Source organism: Gopherus evgoodei, chromosome 6, assembly GCF_007399415.2.
Source record: "Gopherus evgoodei ecotype Sinaloan lineage chromosome 6, rGopEvg1_v1.p, whole genome shotgun sequence".
Lineage (NCBI taxonomy): Eukaryota > Metazoa > Chordata > Testudines > Testudinidae > Gopherus > Gopherus evgoodei.
The window spans coordinates 3057292-3078483 of NC_044327.1; the positions used below are offsets into that span (position 1 = coordinate 3057292).

Genomic DNA, 21192 nt, shown 5'->3' on the forward strand with positions numbered 1-21192 from the left:
CCTGCTTAAGAGCATTTGCCACATTTTGAGTTTGAGGACCCTGATTATTATTTATATTACGGTAGTGCCTAGGAGCCCTGGTCATGGACCAGGCCCCCATTGTGCTAGGCACTGTACAAACAGAAAGAGCTCCAAAGAGCTTACTAATAAGTTTAAAAATTTCAAGTGGCCACAAGCAAGGCTGCCTATTATAGTAGGCAATACAAAAATGGACACCTTCATAAATTAAACCTAACATTCTGGGGTTACAAGTGAGGAAGTTTTGAAGTGATGTACTGCTACAACTCTAATTCTAGACAGTAAGAAGCCAGAGGTGAGGTTGAGGAAATATGAAGTTGTCCATAGCCGCGATCTCAGAAACTTAAAACCACACATATTGGATCAGAGTGGGTATAAAACCAAAAGTGGTGTTTGGGAATTTGAACAACTATGGCCCCAACATTACAGATCTACTCACCCACAAGTGTTTCCTCCAAGCAAGTTCTGCTGCTCTTTTGTGTCTCACTTTGAAAAGCCTAATGAATTTAAACCCACTATTTAAACATCTAGTACAGACAGACTGCTTAACAGCTACCCACAAACAAAAGACCATCTTACCTCCTGAAGAACTAGTAGTCGTAGTTGTGGTTGCTGCCGCTGCTGCCACTGCTGAAGATTGAGAAGCACCGGTGCTTGCTGCCTGAGGGGGATCAACTGCAGCTTGAGTCTCTCTATCTCCGGGGATACCCTAAATCCAGGGATCATGTTACAATTTACAGCATTTTCATGGGTAGAGATCAAAGTTAATGGTTTCACTGCACTTGTTTTGCCCTAGAAATAAGACTCAATACTTTTGTTGCAAATATAAACCAATTAACACACTACAGATTGCAGACACTATTGCTAACAAACCTACAAACAGCTCCAAATCATTCAATACAGCATTGGGCAAACTGAAAAGGGAGAAAGGTCTCAACAATCTAGTGCTCAACATCTTGAACTGCACTAGGAAGTTTACTGGCACTTAATTCAGAGAAGCGCAGTGTTCCAATACGTTTTTTGCATGGCAAGTGCTTCGTTATATGACTTTAATAGAGGTAATCGATACATAACTGTCATAAGGGCCACATCCAAATGGGAGGATTGCACTTGTTGCCAGCCACTGATGGTTACGAGCACTCTTGCCTACAGAACTCAATAGTTCAGAAGTGGACCAGGATTTAGGACCCTTCAACATCAACTCTGTATTGCAATGGGTTCTGTCAGAGGTACAGATCTAGTTATTTAATTGCTCCCCTCAATATTCTTATTTGGGTTGAGCAGTTCTTGGAACATTTCCTGGAGGATAACATCTTGTTTCAGAAGGTGGAAGAAATAACCATGGGACACCCATTTTAGACATGATTTTGACTAACACAGGAATTGGTTGTGAATCCGACAGTGAAAAGCAATTTCGCTGAAAGTGAATCATGAAATCGACCATTTCATGATTAAGGAAAGAAAAGAGTGATCGGCTGAATAAGGACAATGGACTGGTTAAAAAAAGCAGACAAAACTTGACAGCAAGTTAAAGTAGTATGGCCTGGATGAATGGACTGTAAGGTGGATAGAAAGCTGGCTAGATCGTCGGGCTCAACCGGCAGTGATCAATGGCTCCATGTCTAGCTGGCAGCCGGTATCTAGCAGCGTGCCCCAAGGGTCGGTCCTGGGGCTGGTTTTGTTCAATATCTTCATTAATGATCTGGAGGATGGCGTGGACTGCACCCTCAGCAAGTTTGCAGATGACACTAAACTGGGAGGAGTGGTAGATATGCTGGAGGGTAGGGACAAGGTACAGAGGGACCTAGACAAATTAGAGGACTGGGCCAAAGGAAATCTGATGAGGTTCAACAAGAACAAGTGCAGAGTCCTGCACTTAGGACGGAAGAATCCCATGCATTGCTACAGACTAGGGACTGAATGGCTAGGCAGCAGTTCTGCAGAAAAGGACCTAGGGGTTACAGTGGACAAAAAGCTGGATATGAGGCAACAGTGTGCTCGTTGCCAAGGCTAATGGCATTTTGGGCTGTATAAGTAGGAGCACTGCCAGCAGATCAATGGACGTGACCATCCCCTCTAGTCAACACTGGTGAGGCCTCATCTGGAGTACTGTGTCCAGTTTTGGGCCCCACACTAAAAGAAGGATGTGGAAAAATTGGAGAGAGTCCAGTGGAGGGCAAAAAAAATGATTAGGGAGCTGGAGCACATGACTTATGACGAGAAGCTGAGGGAACTGGGATTGTTTAGTCTGCAGAAGAGAAGAATGAGGGGAGATTTGATAGCTGCTTTCAACTACACCTCTACCTCGATATAACGCTGTCCTCAGGAGCCAAAAAATCTTACCGCATTATAGGTGAAACTGCATTATATTGAACTTGCTTTGATCCACCGGGGTGTGCAGCCCCACCACACTGAAGCACTGCTTTACCATGTTATATCAGGTCACGTTACATCGAGGTAGAGGTGTGCCTGAAAGAGGATTCCAAAGAGGATGGATCTAGACTGTTCTCACTGGTAGCAGATGACAGAACGAGGAGTAATGGTCTCAAGTTGCAGTGGGGGAGGTTTAGGTTGGATATTAGGAAAAACTTTTTCACTAGGAGAGTGGTGAAGCACTGGAATGGGCTACCTAGCGAGGTGGTGGAATCTCCTTCCTTAGAGGTTTTTAAGGCCTGGCTTGACAAAGCCCTGGCTGGGATGATTTAGTTGGGGATTGGTCCTGCTTTGAGCAGGGGGTTGGACTAGATGACCTCCTGAGGTCCCTTCCAACCCTGATATTCTATGACAAGCCCAGAACTGGTAGACAGGGTCCCATGGGAAGAAAATCTAAGGGTTTGGGAGAGGAGAGCTGGCAGTTTCTCAAAGCGACAATATTAAAGGCTCAACAGAAAACTATTCTGATCCAAAGCAAAGTAGGAAGAACAGTAAGAGGCCAATATGGCTGCATTAGGAGTTCTTTAGTAACTTGAAAAATCAGAAAGAAATCCTACAAAAAATGGAAACGTGGACAAATTGTTACAGGTGAGTACAAAACAGCACAAGCATGTTGGGACAAAATCTGAAAGGCACAAAATGAGTTCCAACTAGCAAGGGATACAGAGGCAATATGAGGAGATTCTATAAATCCTCTCTTTTGCTTCTAATGTAAAGTGTAGGTCCACTATTTAGCAGGGAAGGAGAACTAATAACTGACGATACAAAGGCAGCAGAGGTGTTTAAAGCCTATTTTGCTTCAGTCTTCACTAAAAGGGTTAATTGTGACCAGAAGGGTTAACTGTTACCACAATTAATATTTATAACAAGGAAGAAGGAACATAAGCCAGAATAAGGAAAGAACATGTTAAAGAACATTCAAGTAAGTTAAATGTATTCAAGGCAGCAGGGCCTAACGAAATTCATGCTAGTGTATTTAAGGAACTTGCTGAAGCAATCTTGGAACCACTGGCAATTGTCTTTGAGAATTCATAGAAGACTGATGTGGTACAAGAGGGAGAAGGGAAAACACAGTATCTAGCTTTAAAGGGGAACATAGGACCAGGGGAATTATATAGACTCATCAGCCTAACTTTGATACCTGGAAAAATACTGGAACAAAATTATTAAAACAATTTGTAAGCATCTAGAGGATAAGAAGTAATCTCCAACATGAATTTATCAAGAACAAATCATGCCAAACCAACCCTAATTTCCTTCTTTGACAGGCTTACTGGTCTACTGGATTGGGGGGGGAGAGAAACAGACTTGACATTTTGATTTTAGGAAGGCTTTTGACAAATATTCTCATAAGTAATCTAGGGAAATGTGATTAAATTACCGAATGGCAGGTTCACAACTGATTGAAAAACTCATCAAAAGAATAATGAGCAATGATTTGGCAACAAACTGGAAAGACAGATCTAGTGGGGTCCCAACAGGGTTCTGTCCTGGGTCTGATATTAGTCAACATTTTCATTAATAACTCAGACAATGGAGTGGAGAGTGTGCTAATAAAGTTTGTGGATGACACCAAGCTGCGAAGGGTTGCAAGCATTTTGGAGGACAGGACTAAAATTCAAAACTACCTTGATAAACTGAAGAATTGGTCTGAAATCAACAAGATGAAATTCAATAAGGACAAGTGCAAAGTACTACATTTAGGAAGGAAAAAAATCAAATGCACAAACAAAATAAGGAATAAATGGCTAGGTGGTAGTACTGCAGAAAAGGATTTGGGGGTTATAGTGGGTCACAAATTGAATATAAGTCAATTATGATGGTAGTTGTAAAAAAGGCTAATATTTTGGGGTGTATTAATGGGAGCACTGTATGTGAAACATAGGAAGTAGAAGTCCTATTTCGGGTGCCACCATTTAAGAACAATGTGGATAAAGTATCAGAGGGGTAGCCGTGTTAGTCTAGATCTGTAAAAGCAGCAAAGAATCTTGTGGCACCTTATAGACTAACAGACGTTTTGGAGCATGAGCTTTCATGCATCTGAGGAAGTGGGTATTCACCCACGAAAGCTCATGCTCCAAAACGTCTGTTAGTCTATAAGGTGCCACAGGATTCTTTGCTGCTTTTAATGTGGATAAATTGGAGTGAACACAGAGGAGAGCAACAAAAATTGTAAAAGGTTTAGAAAACCTGATCTACAAAGAAAGATTACAAAACTGGGCATGTTTAGTCTTGAGAAAAGATGACTTAGGAGAAAAGATGATCATAAGTCAATGGTGATCAACTGTACTCCATATTCACTAAAGGCAGGACAAACAAGTAATCAGCTTAATCTGCAGCTAGGTAGATTTAGGTTGGAAACTGGGGAAAATTTCTAACTATAAGGCTAGTTAAGCATTGGTATAGGTTACCGAGGGAGGTTGTGCAATCCCTGTCACTGGAGCTTTTGAAGAACAGTTTAGACAAACACCTGTCTAGGTACAGTTAGTTGGTTCTGCCTCAGCAGTGGCACAGGGTGAGGGGATTGGATTAGATTAGTGTTTCTCACTGACTTGCAACCTCCTTACCAGTTCTGAGATTTCCCTGACACAGTTTAGGAAGGCAGCAAGCCAGTCTCTGGTATCAAAAAGGTTGAGAAACACTGGAGATGACATCTAAAGGTCCCTTCCAGCCCTACATTTCTATGATTAGCTAGCTATCCCTCATCAAGCCCCAATCCCAGACACATAGGAACTATGCAGAAGTTTACATCATTAAAAAAAATTTCTTACTGGTGGCTTATTAAACAGCTATGTAAAGAAATTTCTTTATTATTAGACTAACATTGTGAAACCTATAACATTAATGGGGAGGACTGAGGTCGCTTTACATCTATTCTGTAGTGCAAAGTTTAGTCCTTGCAGTTTAAAGTTTGAAGTCATTTTCAGAAGCAGTTAAATTCAATTTATGTTGAAAATGAGTCATAAGCAGGGCTTTGGAGCAGAGCCCGGAGCTGGAGTGCGGAGCAGCTCCAGAGCAGTGGAGCTGCAGGTTTTTGCCTGGAGCTGGAGTGGAGCCGGAGCACAGCTCCAAAGCTCTGCTCATAAGTAACAAGTGCAGTTCTGGCTTAAAACTGTAAGTAGTAACCTGAAGGATTAACATACGAATGATGCCTATGGAAAAAAGTTACCAATTCAAAAGCTTCCTCCTAGGAAGTTCAAACCAGTTTTTTTCCTTCCTTGGTCTATAGAAAGCCACATTCACACATGATCTGTATATCTCAGCCTCAAAATAAACCAGAAATTAAGTTCATTAAGTGTGAATGGGGAATAGCAAAGGGAATCTGATGTCGGGGAAAAAAGTGACCGTTTCAAATGAACCCAAAAGGTAGCCAAAACTGGAGACATTGGAAACATGCATTAAATATCCATTTGTCCCACTGAGCTTCCATATCCATTTTCATATTTTTCTTCATTTCTAGAGCGGCTTGTAACCTATCAGGCTGAGAAACAGAACTGAACGTAACCCAATACAAAAATAGAATGAGGAAGATTTCAACATACGAAGTAATGTAACAAGATTCACTTGGACTTGTAGCCATTTTCCATTTCCTCTCAAGCAAATAGAAGTGCACTGCATTTTTAAAGCCAGTCTTACTACGGACAGGTTTTCTCTTCTTCAGCAGATTGATCGATCAACTCCTCTCCAAGTTTAACTACTATTTAAAGAGAACACTGAAGTCCAGACCCTAAGTTAATATTATGCATACATGACATGCTCTCTAGGTTCCATAGCATGATTAGTACCAAGGAAGAACAAACAGCTTTAAGGGCTTGGTCTGTTTTGTGATACTATAGCTGCCAATACAAAAAACAGTGACTATTATCCTCAATTGGTCACAATAAGAGAATCATTTTTAGTTCATTGATACAGGCAGTATCTTATTGAGATGGGCATAGCTAATTAAACCACACCATGTCAGCTTCAAAATTTTTAGACACACCTTGCATACACAGCCAAATAAATGAGTATGAAATATGGTAATCACAAAATTTAGACACCCATATCACCCTTAAGGCAGTAGGCTCTTTAAAATCCATTTCTCAAACTTCCAGTCTCTCTGCTTAAAGCTGCTGTTCCTTTGTGGATTTTTACTCATCTCTTATAAATTGTATCTTTTTCGAAGATGAATTCTTCCGAAAAGATGAGGAGAAAGCAAAAACGTGAAAAAATAGCTCACCATTAGAAGGTACTCCACTGCTCTGTCAGGATTGTTGAAGCTGGCCCTCAGTGCTGCAATTACTTGCTCTCGCTCATAGCCCATTGACATGATCTCAGTCACCATATTCTCATAAGACTGACCTGTCACTAGAGGAGCAAAAATAGCAGTTTTAAATGCGGTAAAAGGGTGCAAGCAGACTTTGAGAAATGCCAAAACAGACATTCACTCGACACGAAGTGAGGGGAAGTCACATTAAACTTGCCAATTTCTGTCTATTTCATTTTTCAGTATGTTCAAGTTTTGTATTAAGGACTCAACAGGATGGCAGAGTTCCCGGGGACAGAGCACAATGGAGGCTCCTATGGAAGATTCAATGTGTTTGTAACACTCCTTGTACTAATAATCCCTCTTCCCCACTCTCCATTAAGGTCAAGGGCATTTTCACAGCTAATATTCAGTTCCTGGCTTAATTAAAAATGCTTCCTGCAGTTTAAGGCTGGATATTAATCCCACTAAGCCGAAATCTGTGCCAAATTGCTTTGGAAAGCCAAATGATGACTTAACACAACAGCTGGAATGGTCACCAATGGTAAGTGTGGACCAACTGACAGTTCTGCACCACTGCAACGTGGTAAGGCGAGACAGTGAAGGCCACCTGGACAGCGCAGTAAAGCATTGGATGGATCAACCCAAGATGGCAGAGGAGGGAAGTTCTGAAAAGTAACAGAAGGCTTGAAGTGCTGTTTAGTGATGCAATTTTTTTTTCTTTTAAACAGTCAGTGGATAATGAATTGGGTCCAACAAAATTGAGTGTGTTACATATTTAAGGCCCCACCAACTGACACCCTCCTAACTTAATAGATTCTAAGTTACCAAGGCAGTCTGATCTTATCTGTCCTCCTGTATGATATGGGCTACAGGACTTCTTGGATAAACTAGAACATCTTTTAGAAAAATATCTAATCTTGATTTAAAAATTGCAGAGATGGAGAAACCACCACAAGTCTTGGCAAACTGTTCCAGTGGTTAAGTATTCTATTAAAATATTGCACTTCATTTCTTGTTTGTTTGTCTAGCTTCAAACTTCCAGCCATTGGATCTTGTTTTACCTGAGAGATTAGAGAGCAGAGATAAGATTAGTGCCCTTTATCAAATGTCTGTTTCCCATGTAGGTACATACAGACCGATCAAGTTATTCATTAATCTTCTCTTCATTAAAAACTGATTTGAACTCCTGGAGTATCACAGACAACATAGGCAGCAGCTTGGTGTACAGCCCTCTTAGGCAGAGCTTTCTACACTAGGCTGTTGTCTCCATCCTTAGACACATCTGAAGATGCTCCAGAGGTCCCAACACTAAGGTGAAGGGGAAAAGGTGCACACATGCCCTGCCTCATCATATGTAGCATACTTAAGGATTTTTAAAAGGAAAAAAATTCAGTTTAAGAACCTAGAAAGTACATTCAGACATTACTATTAAATGCAAAAATCAGTCATTTTACTCTAAATGCTTTGCTGCCTTTCTTTAAAAAAGGAGCACATTACACAAGTCAAGGACTGATTCTACCTTGAACTATAACCTGACAACTTTCATGGTGTGGTGAGGGGCTAAGTGTGGCAGAGCTGATCAGCACTAACTGACTCAATGGAGCTGTACATCACTGTTCTAGATACCAGTGACACAGACAGGTCACTTGAGCAAGGTTGTGAAAACCATTCATAATTGCAATTACAGCAATTACTAACAGTTTTGTTTTCCTGTTACTTACCCATATTCTAAATTTGCTAATTGTACTCTGCTAGGAGTACTAAGTAACAATGGAAAAGACACTCATATTTTGGGGCTGGCTCCCAGCCGCCTCCCTCACCAAGCACACAGCCTGGCCACCCCTGCACACGCAGCCCGAAGGAAGGCAGGGGTGGCCTGGGAGCAGGACAGAGAGCAGAGTGGGACCAAGCAGCTCCCATGCAGGGGTGAGAGCAGCAGAGCTCCCAGCTCAGCACAGCTGGGGAAGGGATGACCCCCCACCATCCAGGCAGCAGGGAGCTGCTAGGCTGGGCTGTGTGCATTTTTCCTCTGAAACCTGTATTTTGCATCTAACTTCAAAACAGACAAAAATAAAAGCCAACCAAACACACCTTCACTGAACATCCCATTTTAAAAATTAAGAATTGCAAAGTTTCATGCTAATAGATTGACAGCCCTGGAGACTGATGTCCTAATTATCTCAGCTGAGAGCTGGAAAGCCCAATTCTCAGAGTATATGGTAGTTCAGCATCAACCTTCTCAAACTGCAGTCATTCTACTGCAACAGTCAACAAAGGAGTTAATTATTCAGATTACGTACTCATGTACCCCTTATGGACACTAAAGTGCCATCAATAGCACCACCACAGTTAGGAAACAAGGTGGGCAGTAGAGTTTCCCTGCAGTGCATTATGTTACTAGGGCTAGAGTGTCGACAGCTGCGGGGTCAGGCGTCCTAGGCACTTTGGGATAGAGTTTCTTTGACTCAGATCTGGCCACAGCAATGTGGATGCCAGAGTCCCAGGTTTGAGCATGGGTCAGAAAACTCTTAACCTAGGGTTAAAATGCAACGTAGATGCACAATTCCAGGGTTCCCTGACATGCATCAGCTGACTGGAATCCCATCAACCCTAGGTTTACACTGCTGTGTAGACAAACTCTTTATTATCTACAATGAATTTAGGGGGTAAGTGGAGATAACATACATAAGCCACTGGCTTATCCAAAATAACCCAGTAAACCACGTATAGGGCTGGACTCCCCACGGCATTAGTAATGTCAATTCAACATTAAACAAAAATCAGTTCAATTCTGAGTGAGTATCACCTAGACTAAAACTGTCAATGCAGGGTCAATAACTTTGGCTCAGGTTTCAAGAAGTGCATGCACAAGATACTGTGGTTGTGTGTGTGCATCTGCAATAAGGGATTAACCATTGTCTCTCCTTGGCCTTCCAAGTTTACAGAAAGAAACGTCTTAAAATATAAAATTGTAAAGTAACAGATTTGTGTTTTGAGAAACAGTGACAGAAAACCAGTACAAGTACAATCATCTTAGGTGAGGTGATCTTAACTTACCAAATCAGCAATTTTTTTACCGCCACATTTACTCATACTACAAATCACAAACTCAGACTGGCAAAAACATGATTCATACTGCAAGTGAAGATCACCTAACCCCCGGTCCCTAACCATATTAAACTGGTCACTTTTTTCAAGTGCCTTTTGGGACCACCAGTGTTATTCAGGTGTAAACTAGAACACTAGATGAATGGGGAAAACTAAAGGAAATCTGAAAAAGATAAAGGTCAATTTATTCTAGCCTACTGCAGTACGCACTGACTAAGATGAAGGAGAAATCTGAATACTGGTAATTTATGCATCTATAGTCAACAGCAATCCATGCACTCAAATCTGATTTCTCCAGTCACACCTAAGTAGTGTTAAAGCAGGCTTGTGACTGGTACTCTAGGATCCACTTTTTTATTTTGACAATCCATCAGTACCTCATTCATATTCAGTTGTGGATATTCTAACCTCCAGTGAAATCTGGACTGCTCCAATGAAAAAGGAGTAAACAGTCAGCTACTTTACACAGTGAGAAACACTGACAGATGTGCCATCCATCCTTGCAGCATATGAAGGGGGAGCAGCGGGTTTATTCAAGTGGAGAGAGAAGGACCTCTCCGTAGAAAGTAATCATTTTACTGCACAGACTGTGGCACTAAAATGTCCTTCCATAAAATCCTCTCTGGGATGTAATATGGCCCAGAGGCCAAATTAAAGACCAGATTGAGTCAGGATACTTGGGTTCTAGATCCAACTCTGCTAATGTGATGCGTGATCTGGGGCAATTCATTTCTTTTCTAAGTCCATTTCCACATTTTAAAAAAATGTGAGTTTATGCCCACTCACCTCTGTGAAGAGTCTTATGAGTTATGGATAATAAGCACTGCATGTGCTATAAATTAAGACCAGCAACTCACTTCACAGGTCACTGCACTATATCTAGAGATAATTACTGCAGAGACCATTTGTGACCAGGACTGCATTCAAACTAGTGACCCTAAATTCACTGGGTGCACATGCTACATAGTACTGTCAAAGTTGGAACGGTTCTTTCAATATCGTGAACATAAAGTCAGAGAGTGCAAGTCACTGGTTGTGTTTAATGGCCATAACATAAATCAAAACACGCCACACTCAGTACTCCATTCAAACCACTTCAAATTGAATCACTGGGAAAGAGTATAAGAAATCCGGAAAAACCAGAAGGGATGTTATAAGTTTGTTTTCCTGTCTTTATACAACACATCTTTGAATATAAGTTAAAACAACCTCTGTATTAAAGTGAGAAGAATGTTTATATGAGGTTGATTTTACTACATTTACCTCTGTTCTTTGGGAACAGTGCTTTGATGATAATCTTGAGGATAAAAAGGTATAGTAGAGGTGAGAATGCAAACAACTTATCTGTTAACCCACCATTTATTTCAGCTGCAGTGAAACAAGGTTTAAGTGCAAGCTAAAAGTTTAGATAAACACTTACCAAGTGCACTTGTAGCATCCTCAAAAAGGTTTGATCGAGAAGTATCACCTGATGTACTGCAAGACAAAACAAGATCTCAAATATACAAGTTTGGAATACATAATTGGTAAGTAAAAGCAGCATCTGGAACTAAAGGAATTAAGGGTGTCTATGACCTGGTACAAAGCCAGAATTTACACACTTCTGTGCTCTAAGTTAATGCTACTGTTTTTAACCCTTACTCTTGCTGATTTCCATCAAGAATATCCACATTTGGAATACCGCTTATCCATTCAAGTGCTGACACCTGCTTACCTAAATATTGCTTTTAGGACTGCGAGAGAAGTAAGGGTAGGATGGGATTTTCATAAGTGCTCAGTGTTTGCCTAACTGCTCCCACAGAAGTCAACAGTAAAACTCACACTGAATTCAGCGGGAGCCGAGTTAGGTCAGTGCAGAGCACTTTTTAAAATCTCTCAGTATCACCCCTTGAAGGACAACTTATCAAAGTTTATCCATTCCCTTTAAAATTCCTGTAACATATGAAGACCTTTGTTCCCCCAGTTTGTCTGAATCCACTTCCAAAAAGACAACCATTCAGAAGACACTGTTTAAATGGATGTGACTTTTCTACAGATAAAGAAAAATATTCTGGAAAGACTACCACACTATCATTTGACACTGACAAGATTTACCAGAGCTAGAAATGCTACAGAGTGAAGGGAGATCTGTTTTCACTAGCCAATGTCAGGGAAATCCACAGCCATACTCCAGAGGACAGTTATTTAAGCAACAGCTTGAGCAAGAGGATTTATGGTTAAAACCTCCTGCCACAATCTAGCAAGATTTTAAAAAGAAGATTATATTTCCATTACTACACTCTTCCTATCTCTAATTCAGAGTTGGGCATTTACACAAAGACTTATTTCATATTCAGCCTGAAGTTTTATTTGTGGCCTTCCTCTTTTCTCTCACACCAGTTTCTGGGCCATCTTTGAATCTCCTTCTGCCCCCTCCAGCCCACACCATCACTTGAGTGAATTTTAATATTTATAATCCAGAAGACAAAAAGTGTATTTAACTAAGAAGTGCTTGTATAAGTGAGTATCCACATTTTACTCATTTATATCAGCCCATATATGAAGTAATTCAATAACTAAGAACTCTTCTCTCTTCAGACCCTTTCGTGTGGTTGAGGTATTTGTCAACTACCATCTTCAAAATGAATAGGGAAGGGCAAACAAGATCTAGACAAGAGGTTCTCAACCTCTTAACTCCCCAGGACACAAATGTCAAATGCAATTTGTCACAACCCACCCAACTCCCACAGACCTTTGAAGCTGGGTCAAGGATTGCTTTTATTCTGGATATTTTCCAGTAGTGGTAAGATGGAATAAGTCAATCTTTTGGAATCTATTTAGCAATGGTCAGTACGATAGATTCCTTACAAAATTATTCTTTCCAGAAACTAAGTGAGATTCTGGTCAGAATAAGAACTTTAACAATGTGTCTAGTGCATCTAACTAAGATGTTTCAAGACATTGCTTCTGGACGGCAATCCATTTAAGTCTGGAAGGGCTTTACAGACATTAATTCACTATGGATCACAATACCCCAGGAAACAGGAAAGTATACTGAACTTAGATGGGAAAACAGAGTCACAGTAATTCTGTGACACACCCAAGGTCAGATATGTCTGTGAGAAAGCCAGAAATAGAACCTAGATTTCTCAAACTCACAGGGCTGGAATTCAATCGTAAGACCGTCCTTTCCCTGAAAAAAGGTAGTGCACTCTACAAAGCTTCACACCGGCCAGACAGCCATATAAAAACTATTGTAATGGAGAAAAATAATTAGCCATCTTTTCACTCCATGTCCCACTTTAGTGGTAGATTTAATTTAAATCAAAGCTAAAGGAAAGAATAATGGCCAATTTCACATGGAACGGTTTCAACAATTTCCAAGTGGTCCATTCATACCTGTCAGTTGATGTTGGGCTGACAGCAGCTGTTGCCTCAATGGGCTTCTCTGCTGGTTTCTCTTCTTTAGTGGCACTTACAGGTGCAGGTTCACAAGCCACTGCAGCTGGTGCTGGAGGGGTAGGAGCTGGGGCAGGAGCAGGGACTGGTAGAGGAGCTGGTGCAGGGGCTGCAGCAGCTGTTGTAGAAGAACTAACAGTAGTAGTAGAAGTAGTAGCAGCAGCATTTGATTGCTGCGTTGTAGCTGGTGATGGTGCTGGAGCAGCTGCTGCTTTGGGCTACAAAAACAATGAAACAGAATTAAGACAGCACATTCCTGCCCTAAGTATGCTCTGCAAGGACCAGTTATGCTTCAGATAGTAACTTGCAAACGCAAACTCTCCATTTAATGGATTTTATAAAAGACATTTTAAAAATATGAAGGTGTATAGTTAAAAAAACTAAATCTCTTAAGTATCTAAAGATACACATTTTCAAAGGCCATCATTTTGCAATCAGAACTGAGGTATTTATTTAATACATAATTACAACATCCAGTACTAAGTTAGAGGCTTCATGTTTTGCTTCAAAACCAAGTACATTCAAATCCAAATACTGTACATTAAAAGAATGCCTACACCTTTTTATAAAATGTACATTTCATAAATATTCTATAAGTAACAATGTTCATAGAGGAAATTCCTTAAGATAATCATCAGCAGATTTTTGACCAGTGTAGAGAGGTTGAAAAAAAAATGTGAAATAAGCTGATACAATGAAAATTTGACATTCAGCTGTTAATATGTTGGAAGGTAAAGTACCAGGAGTTAAGATTAGAAGGAAATCCTTAATATTAAGCTTAACCCACCACCAGTATGCCTAGGTACTAGAGCAGAGGTGGGCAAACTACGGCCCGTGGGCCACATCTAGTCCTCCTGCCCGGCCTCTGAGCTTCTGGCCCAGGAGGTTGGCCCCAGCCCCTCCCCCGCTGCTCCCCCTCCTCCGCAGCCTCAATTTGCTCTGCCGCCAGCTGCGAGGCTGCAAGCTCCTGGGGTGGCCTGACCTGGTGCTCTGTGCTGTTGGCTGGCGTGGCTGCCTGTCCTGGTGCTCTGGGCGGCACAGTTGTAGTGCCACCAGCCATCAGTGCTCCAAGCAGCGTGGTAAGGAGGCGGGGGGAGAGTGGGGTGATAGAGAGCAGGGTAGTTCGGAGTGGTGGTCGGGGCAGGGGTGTGGATAGAGGTTGGAGAACAGGGGGAGGGGGCCCCCAGGGAGCAGTCAGGAAGGAAGGGTGATTGTATGGAGCGGTGGGGGGCAGTCAGGGGCAGGCGTTCCAGAGGCGGTCAGGGAGAAGGGGTGGCTGGATGGAGCAGGGGTTGGGGGGGGCAGTCAGGAAGAGGAGGGGTTGGATGGGGTGGCAGGGGGCACTCAGGGGCAGGGCTTCTGGGGGCTGTCAGGGGACGGGGGATTGGATGGGGCAGGAGTCCCTGATGGGGGTCGTAACGGGGCAAGAAGCAGGAGGGGTTGGATAGGGGGCGGGGCCAGGTCATGCCTGGCTCTTTGGGGAGGCACAACCTCGGCTAACCAGTCCTTCATATTATTTTGGAAACCCAATGCTGCCTCAGGCCAAAAAGTTTACCCGCCCCTGTACTAGAGCACCATTTTCAAAATACTGCAGAGCATTTTAGCTATACAGTTACCACTGAAGTCCACAGAAGTGTGTTGTGTTCCGTGGATTACCAGGCTTTAGGTGGGAAGGCTATGACTGACACAGAGGTAGCAGTGAAAGACACAATGAGGATAACTGGATGTGGAAGCTGCGGCATGTACATGATCCTGGAGGGGGTACCTGAAAAGAGTTTTGTCTGCATGAAGTGTCGCCTGATAGAGCTGATGGAAGAAAAGATCCGAGGACTGGAGATGCAGGTGGAAACTCTGGTTGAGTTCAGAAGGGGGTTTGAGCAGATGATGGAGCACAGACAGGAGGGGGCTGAAGGGATAAGCTCAGCCGTGCAGATGGAAGCAGGACGAAAATTCTGAGGGGAGACTGCTGGGTGAGGAAAGTGGACGGTGGAAGCATGTGACTAAGAGAACCAGGCAGAGGAAAAGACGGGCCAGTGAAGGAGAAATAGAACTCAGGAACAGGTTTGCAGAGCTGGAAAATGAAGAAGGGGCACAGCAGGTGGTCGCTGAAGGAGAGGGCAAGGAAAAAGAGAAGAGCTGATAGTCCTACAAGAGGAGGGGAGGAGTCAATGGAGGCAACACCAAATATCAGCCCCAGGAGGATTGCAAGGGTGAACAGGAATCGAGGACTTGCAGCCAGTGGGCGCAGGGGATAGACCAGAGAATCACACTGTCACTAGGAAAAGGCAGGTCTACGTGACTGGAGACTCCTTACTGAGAAGGATAGACAGGCCTGTAACTAGAGCTGATCGGGAGAACAGAAGGGTGTGCTGTTTGCTGGGTGCTAAGGTACAGGATGTGGACCTGAGGCTGAAAAGGATCCTAATGGGAGTGGGAAAGAATCCGTTGATTGTCCTTCATGTGGGAACGAATGATACGGCTAGATACTCTCTGGAATGTATCAAGGAAGACTATGCCAGACTGGGGAAGACGCTTAAGGAAATCGAGGCTCAGGTGATCTTCATTGGGATTCTGCCAGTTCCTAGAGAAGGGCAACAAAGGAGTAACAAGATTATGGCGATCAACAGATGGCTCAGACAATGGTGCTGTAAGGAGGGCTTTGGGATGTACGGCCATTGGGAAGCATTTACGGACTGAAGACTGTTCTCTCGGGATGGTGTAAGGAGGGAAATAGACTTCTAGGATGGAGGCTCGCCTGAGTTAGGAGGGAAATAGACTTCTAGGATGGAGGCTCACCGAACTGATTAAGAGAGCTTTAAACTAGGAATTTGGGGGAGATGGTTGGGAGATGTCCAGGAGATCTCCAAGCTGGAATTTAACCTTGAGAGGGAAGTAAACAAAGTAAGAGGGGATATAGTCGTGGACAGAAGAATTGGCCTAAGGAGGAAGGGTAGTGTAGATAGAAGACTAACAGGTGATGCTGATGGTAGAATGTCTGTGCCTAACAGGGTAAAGAACGTCAGTGAAGCCAAACGGCAAAAATTAAGATGTCTGTACACTAATGCGAGGAGCCTAGGGAACAAAATGGAGTAACTAGACCTACTGGTGCAGGAAGTGAAACCGGATATTATAGGGATAACAGAAACATGGTGGAATAGTAGTCATGACTGAAGTACAGGTATTGAAGGCTATGTGCTGTTTAGGAAAGACAGAAATAAAGGCAAAGGTGGTGGAGTAGCATTGTACATCAAGGAGGAGGTTAACTAAAGAAATAAGAAGTGATGGAATGGACAAGACAGAGTCTGTCTGGGCAAAAATCACATTGGGAAAGAAAGCTACTAGAGCCTCCCCTGAGATAGTACTTGGGGTGTGCTACAGACCTCCGGGATCTCATTTGGATATGGATAGAGACCTCTTTAATGTTTTTAATGAAGTAAGCACTAATGGGAAATGTGTGATCATGGGAGACTAACTTCCCAGATATAGACTGGAAGATAAGTGCTAATAAGAATAATAGGGCTCAGATTTTTCTGGATGTGATAGCAGATGGATTTCTTCACCAAGTAGTTGAAGAACCAACAAGAAGGGATGCCATTTTAGATTTGGTTTTGGTGGGTAGTGAGGACCTCATAGAAGAAATGGTTGTAGAGGACAACCTCGGTTCGAGTGATCATGAGCTAATTCAGTTTAAACTAGATGGAAGGATAAACAAAAATAGATCTGCGACTACGGTTTTTGACTTTAAAAGGGCTAACTTTAAAGAATTAAGGAAATTAGTTACGGAAGTGGATTGGACTGAAGAACTTGTGGATCTAAATGCGGAGGAGGCCTGGAATTACTTTAAGTCGAAGCTGCAGAAACTATCACAAGCCTGCATCCCAAGAAAGGGGAAAAAAACACAGGCAGGAGTTGTAGACCAAGCTGGATGAGCAAGCATCTCACAGAGGTGATTAAGAAAAAGCAGAAAGCCTACAAGGAGTGGAAGAAGGGTGGGATTAGCAAGGAAAGCTACCTTAGTGAGGTCAGAACATGTAGGGATAAAGTGAGAAAGGCTAAAAGCCAAGTAGAGTTGGACCTTGCAAACGGAATTAAAACCAATAGTAAAAGGTTCTATAGCCATATAAATAAGAAGAAAACAAAGAAAGAAGAAGTGGGACCGCTAAACATTGAGGATGAAAAGGAGGTTAAGGATAACCTAGGCATGGCCCAATACCTAAATAAGTACTTTGCCTCAGTCTTTAATAAGGCTAATGAGGAGCTTAGGGATAATGGAAGGATGACAAACAGGAATGAGGATATGGAGGTGGATATTACCACATCTGAGGTAGAAGCCAAACTTGAACAGCTTAATGGGACAAAATCAGAGGTCCCAGACAATCTTCATCCAAAAATATTGAAGGAACTGGCACATGAAATTGCAAGCCCATTAGTAAGAATTTGAAATGAATCGGTAAACTCAGGGGTTGTACCGTACGACTGGAGAATTGCTAACATAGTTCCTATCTTTAAGAAAGGGAAAAAAGGTGATTCGAGTAACTATAGGCCTGTTAGTTTGACATCTGTAGTATGTAAGGTCTTGGAAAAAATTTTGAAGGAGAAAGTAGTTAAGGACATTGAGGTCAATGGTAATCGGGACAAATTACAATATGGTTTTACCTAAGGTAGATCGTGCCAAACTAACCTGATCTCCTTCTTTGAGAAGGTGACAGATTATTTAGACAAAGGAAATGCAGTAAACCTAATTTACCTTGATTTCAGTAAGGCATTTGACACTGTTCCACATGGGGAATTATTAGTTAAATTGGAAAAGATGGGGATCAATATGAAAATTGAAAGGTGGATAAGGAACTGGTTAAAGGGGAGACTACAACGGGTCGTACTGAAAGGTGAACTGTCAGACTGGAAGGAGGTTACTAGTGGAGTTCCTCAAGGATCGGTTTTGGGACCAATCTTATTTAATCTTTTTATTACTGACCTTGGCACAAAAAGCGGGAATGTGCTAATAAAGTTTGTGGATGACACAAAGCTGGGGGGTATTGCTAACATGGAGAAGGACCGGGATATCATACAGGAAGATCTGGATGACTTTGTAAACTGGAGTAATAGTAATAGGATGAAATTTAATAGTGAAAAGTGCAAGGTCATGCACTTAGGGATTAATAATAAGAATTTTAGATATACATTGGGGACATATCAGTTGGAAGCAACAGAGGAGGAGAAGGACCTTGAAGTATTGGTTGATCACAGGATGACTATGAGCCGCCCATGTGATATGGCCGTTAAAAAAGCTAATGCGGTTTTAGGATGCATCAGGCGAGGTATTTCCAGCAAAGATAAGGAGGTGTTAGCACCGTTATATAAGGCACTGGTGAGACCTCACCTGGAATACTGTTTGCAGTTCTCGTCTCCCATGTTTAAGGAAAAACGGTTACTCACCTTTGTAACTGTTGTTCTTCGAAATGTGCTGCTCATATCCATTCCAGTTAGGTGTGTGCGCACCGCGTGCACGTTCGTCGGAGAAACTTTTGCCCTAGCAACACTCGGCGGGTCGGCTGGGCGCCCCCTGGAGTGGCACCAGATATATACCCCAGCTGACCCGGCCAGCCTTCAGTTCCTTCTTGCCGGCTAGTCCGACAGTGGGGAAGGGGGGCGGGTTTGGAATGGATATGAGCAACACATCTCGAAGAACAACAGTTACAAAGGTGAGTAACCGTTTTTTCTTCTTCGAGTGATTGCTCATATCCATTCCAGTTAGGTGATTCCCAAGCCTTACCTAGGCGGTGGGGTCGGAGTGAGATGTGGCAGTATGCAGAACCGCTGCGCCAAAGGCTGCATCATCTCTAGATTGCTGGACCAGCGCATAGTGCGAGGTGAAGGTGTGGACCAATGACCAGGTCGCTGCACGGCATATCTCCTGGATAGGCACGCGCGCCAGGAAGGCTGCTAATGACGCTTGAGCTCTAGTAGAGTGCACTGTAAGGTGGCCCGAAGGGACATGAGCTAGGTCATAGCATGTGCGTATGCATGCAGTCACCCAGGAGGAGATCCTCTGGGAGGAGACTGGCAGACATTTCATCCGTTCCGTGACCGCCACGAACAGTTGGGGAAACTTTCGGAACGGCTTTGTTGGCTCAATATAGAAAGCGAGTGCCCTGCGTACATCTAACAAGTGTAGCTGCTGCTCCCATTGAGAAGAGTGGGGCTTCGGAAAGAAGATCGGGAGGAAGATGTCCTGGTTGGTATGGAAGGCAGACACAACCTTAGGGAGGAACGCCGGATGAGGGCGCAGTTGCACCTTGTCTTTATGAAAAACAGTGTAGGGTGGGTCCACCATGAGTGCTCTCAGCTCGGAGACCCGCCTGGCAGATGTAATGGCCACCAGGAAGACTGTTTTCCATGATAGGTACAGGAGCGAGCAAGTTGCTAGCGGCTCAAATGGTGGGCGCATTAGTCTGGATAGGACCAAATTGAGATCCCAGGTAGGGGCAGGGCGACGTACAGGGGGATAGAGACACTTTAGGCCCTTAATGAACCGAGAGACCAAGGGGTGGGAGAACACGGAGTGGCCACCCTCACCTGGCCGGAAAGTGGATATAGCCGCTAAGTGCACTTTCAGAGAGGATGTCGCCAGGCCCTGTTGCTTAAGGTACCAGAGGTAGTCTAGGACTGTGGGAATCGAGGCCGCCGAAGGAGTAACGCCCTGAGTTGTGCACCAGCAAGAGAAGCGTTTCCACTTTGCCAAGTACGTGCAGCGGGTGGAAGGCTTCCTGCTGCTGAGGAGAATATGCTGAACCGGAGCGGAACAGAGCAACTCCGCTGTGTTTAGCCATGCAGGAGCCATGCGTGAGGTGGAGGGCTCGCAGGTCTGGGTGACGAAGCCTGCTGTGGTCTTGTGTGATCAGGTCTGGGAGGAGAGGGAGGGGAACTGGGGTGTCCACGGACAGATCTAGCAGGGTGGTGAACCAGTGCTGTCTGGGCCACGCAGGCGCGATCAGGATCAGATGCGCTTTGTCCCTGCGGAGCTTTAACAGGACCTTGTGCACCAGGGGAAATGGAGGGAAGGCATACAACAGGTGGTGCCTCCACGACAGGAGGAATGCGTCTGTGATCGACCCCGGAGAGAGACCCTGAAAGGAGCAGAACTCCTGGCACTTCCTGTTCGAGCCGGAGGCGAACAGGTCTATGAGGGGAAATCCCCACCTCCGGAAGAGCGAATGGATGACGTCCGGTCTTATTGACCACTCGTGACATAGAAAGGACCGGCTGAGCCGGTCCGCCAGCGCGTTCCGGACCCCCGGAAGAAAGGACGCCACTAGGTCTATCGAGTGGGCTCTACAGAAGTCCCAGAGTCGAATGGCCTTTAGACACAGGGGAGATGAGCAGGTCTCTCCTTGTTTGTTGATGTAGTATAGTACATGGCTGTTGTGTTGTCCGTGAACACTGAAACACAACGGCCATGAAGATGTTGCTGGAACGCCTGGCACGCAAGGCGGACTGCTCTCAACTCCCGGACGTTTATACGGAGTGTCAGCTCCTGGGACGACCAAAGGCCCTGGGTACGCAGGTGACATAGATGGGCCCCCCAACCAAGGGATGACGCATCCGTTGTTAAGGTCATCGACGGCGGCTGTGGATGGAACAGCATCCCTGCGCATACCAGGGATGGAGTTAGCCACCAATCGAGGGAGTGGAGGGGGCTGGGGGGAACTGTCACCAAGACGTCTATAGGGTCCCTGCCCGGGCGGAAGACCGAATGGAGCCACGTTTGGAAGGGTCTCATGTGGAGTCTGGCATACTTGGTCACATAAGTACATGCGGCCATATGCCCCAGGAGTCCGAGGCAGATGCGAGCTGAGGTGATTGGGGAGGCCTGTAAACCTCGTATAATCGATACGATCGCTTGGAAGCGGGGCTGAGGCAAGTAGGCCCTGGCTTGAGTGGAGTCC

General features: G+C 43.9%; 1 protein-coding gene across 2 annotated transcripts in view; it reads right to left on the reverse strand.

Annotated features, from left to right (window-relative positions):
- RAD23B (RAD23 homolog B, nucleotide excision repair protein) overlaps window positions 1–21192 on the reverse strand; it is a 64895-nt gene that overhangs the window by 12911 nt on the left and 30792 nt on the right. For both annotated transcript variants that reach the window (XM_030567913.1, XM_030567914.1), the window contains exons 4-7: window positions 13187–13464; window positions 11229–11284; window positions 6671–6798; window positions 598–727 (exon numbers count right to left, since the gene is read on the reverse strand). In XM_030567913.1, the coding sequence (XP_030423773.1) occupies window positions 598–727; window positions 6671–6798; window positions 11229–11284; window positions 13187–13464 (592 nt within the window). The remainder of the gene's footprint in view (window positions 1–597; window positions 728–6670; window positions 6799–11228; window positions 11285–13186; window positions 13465–21192) is intronic.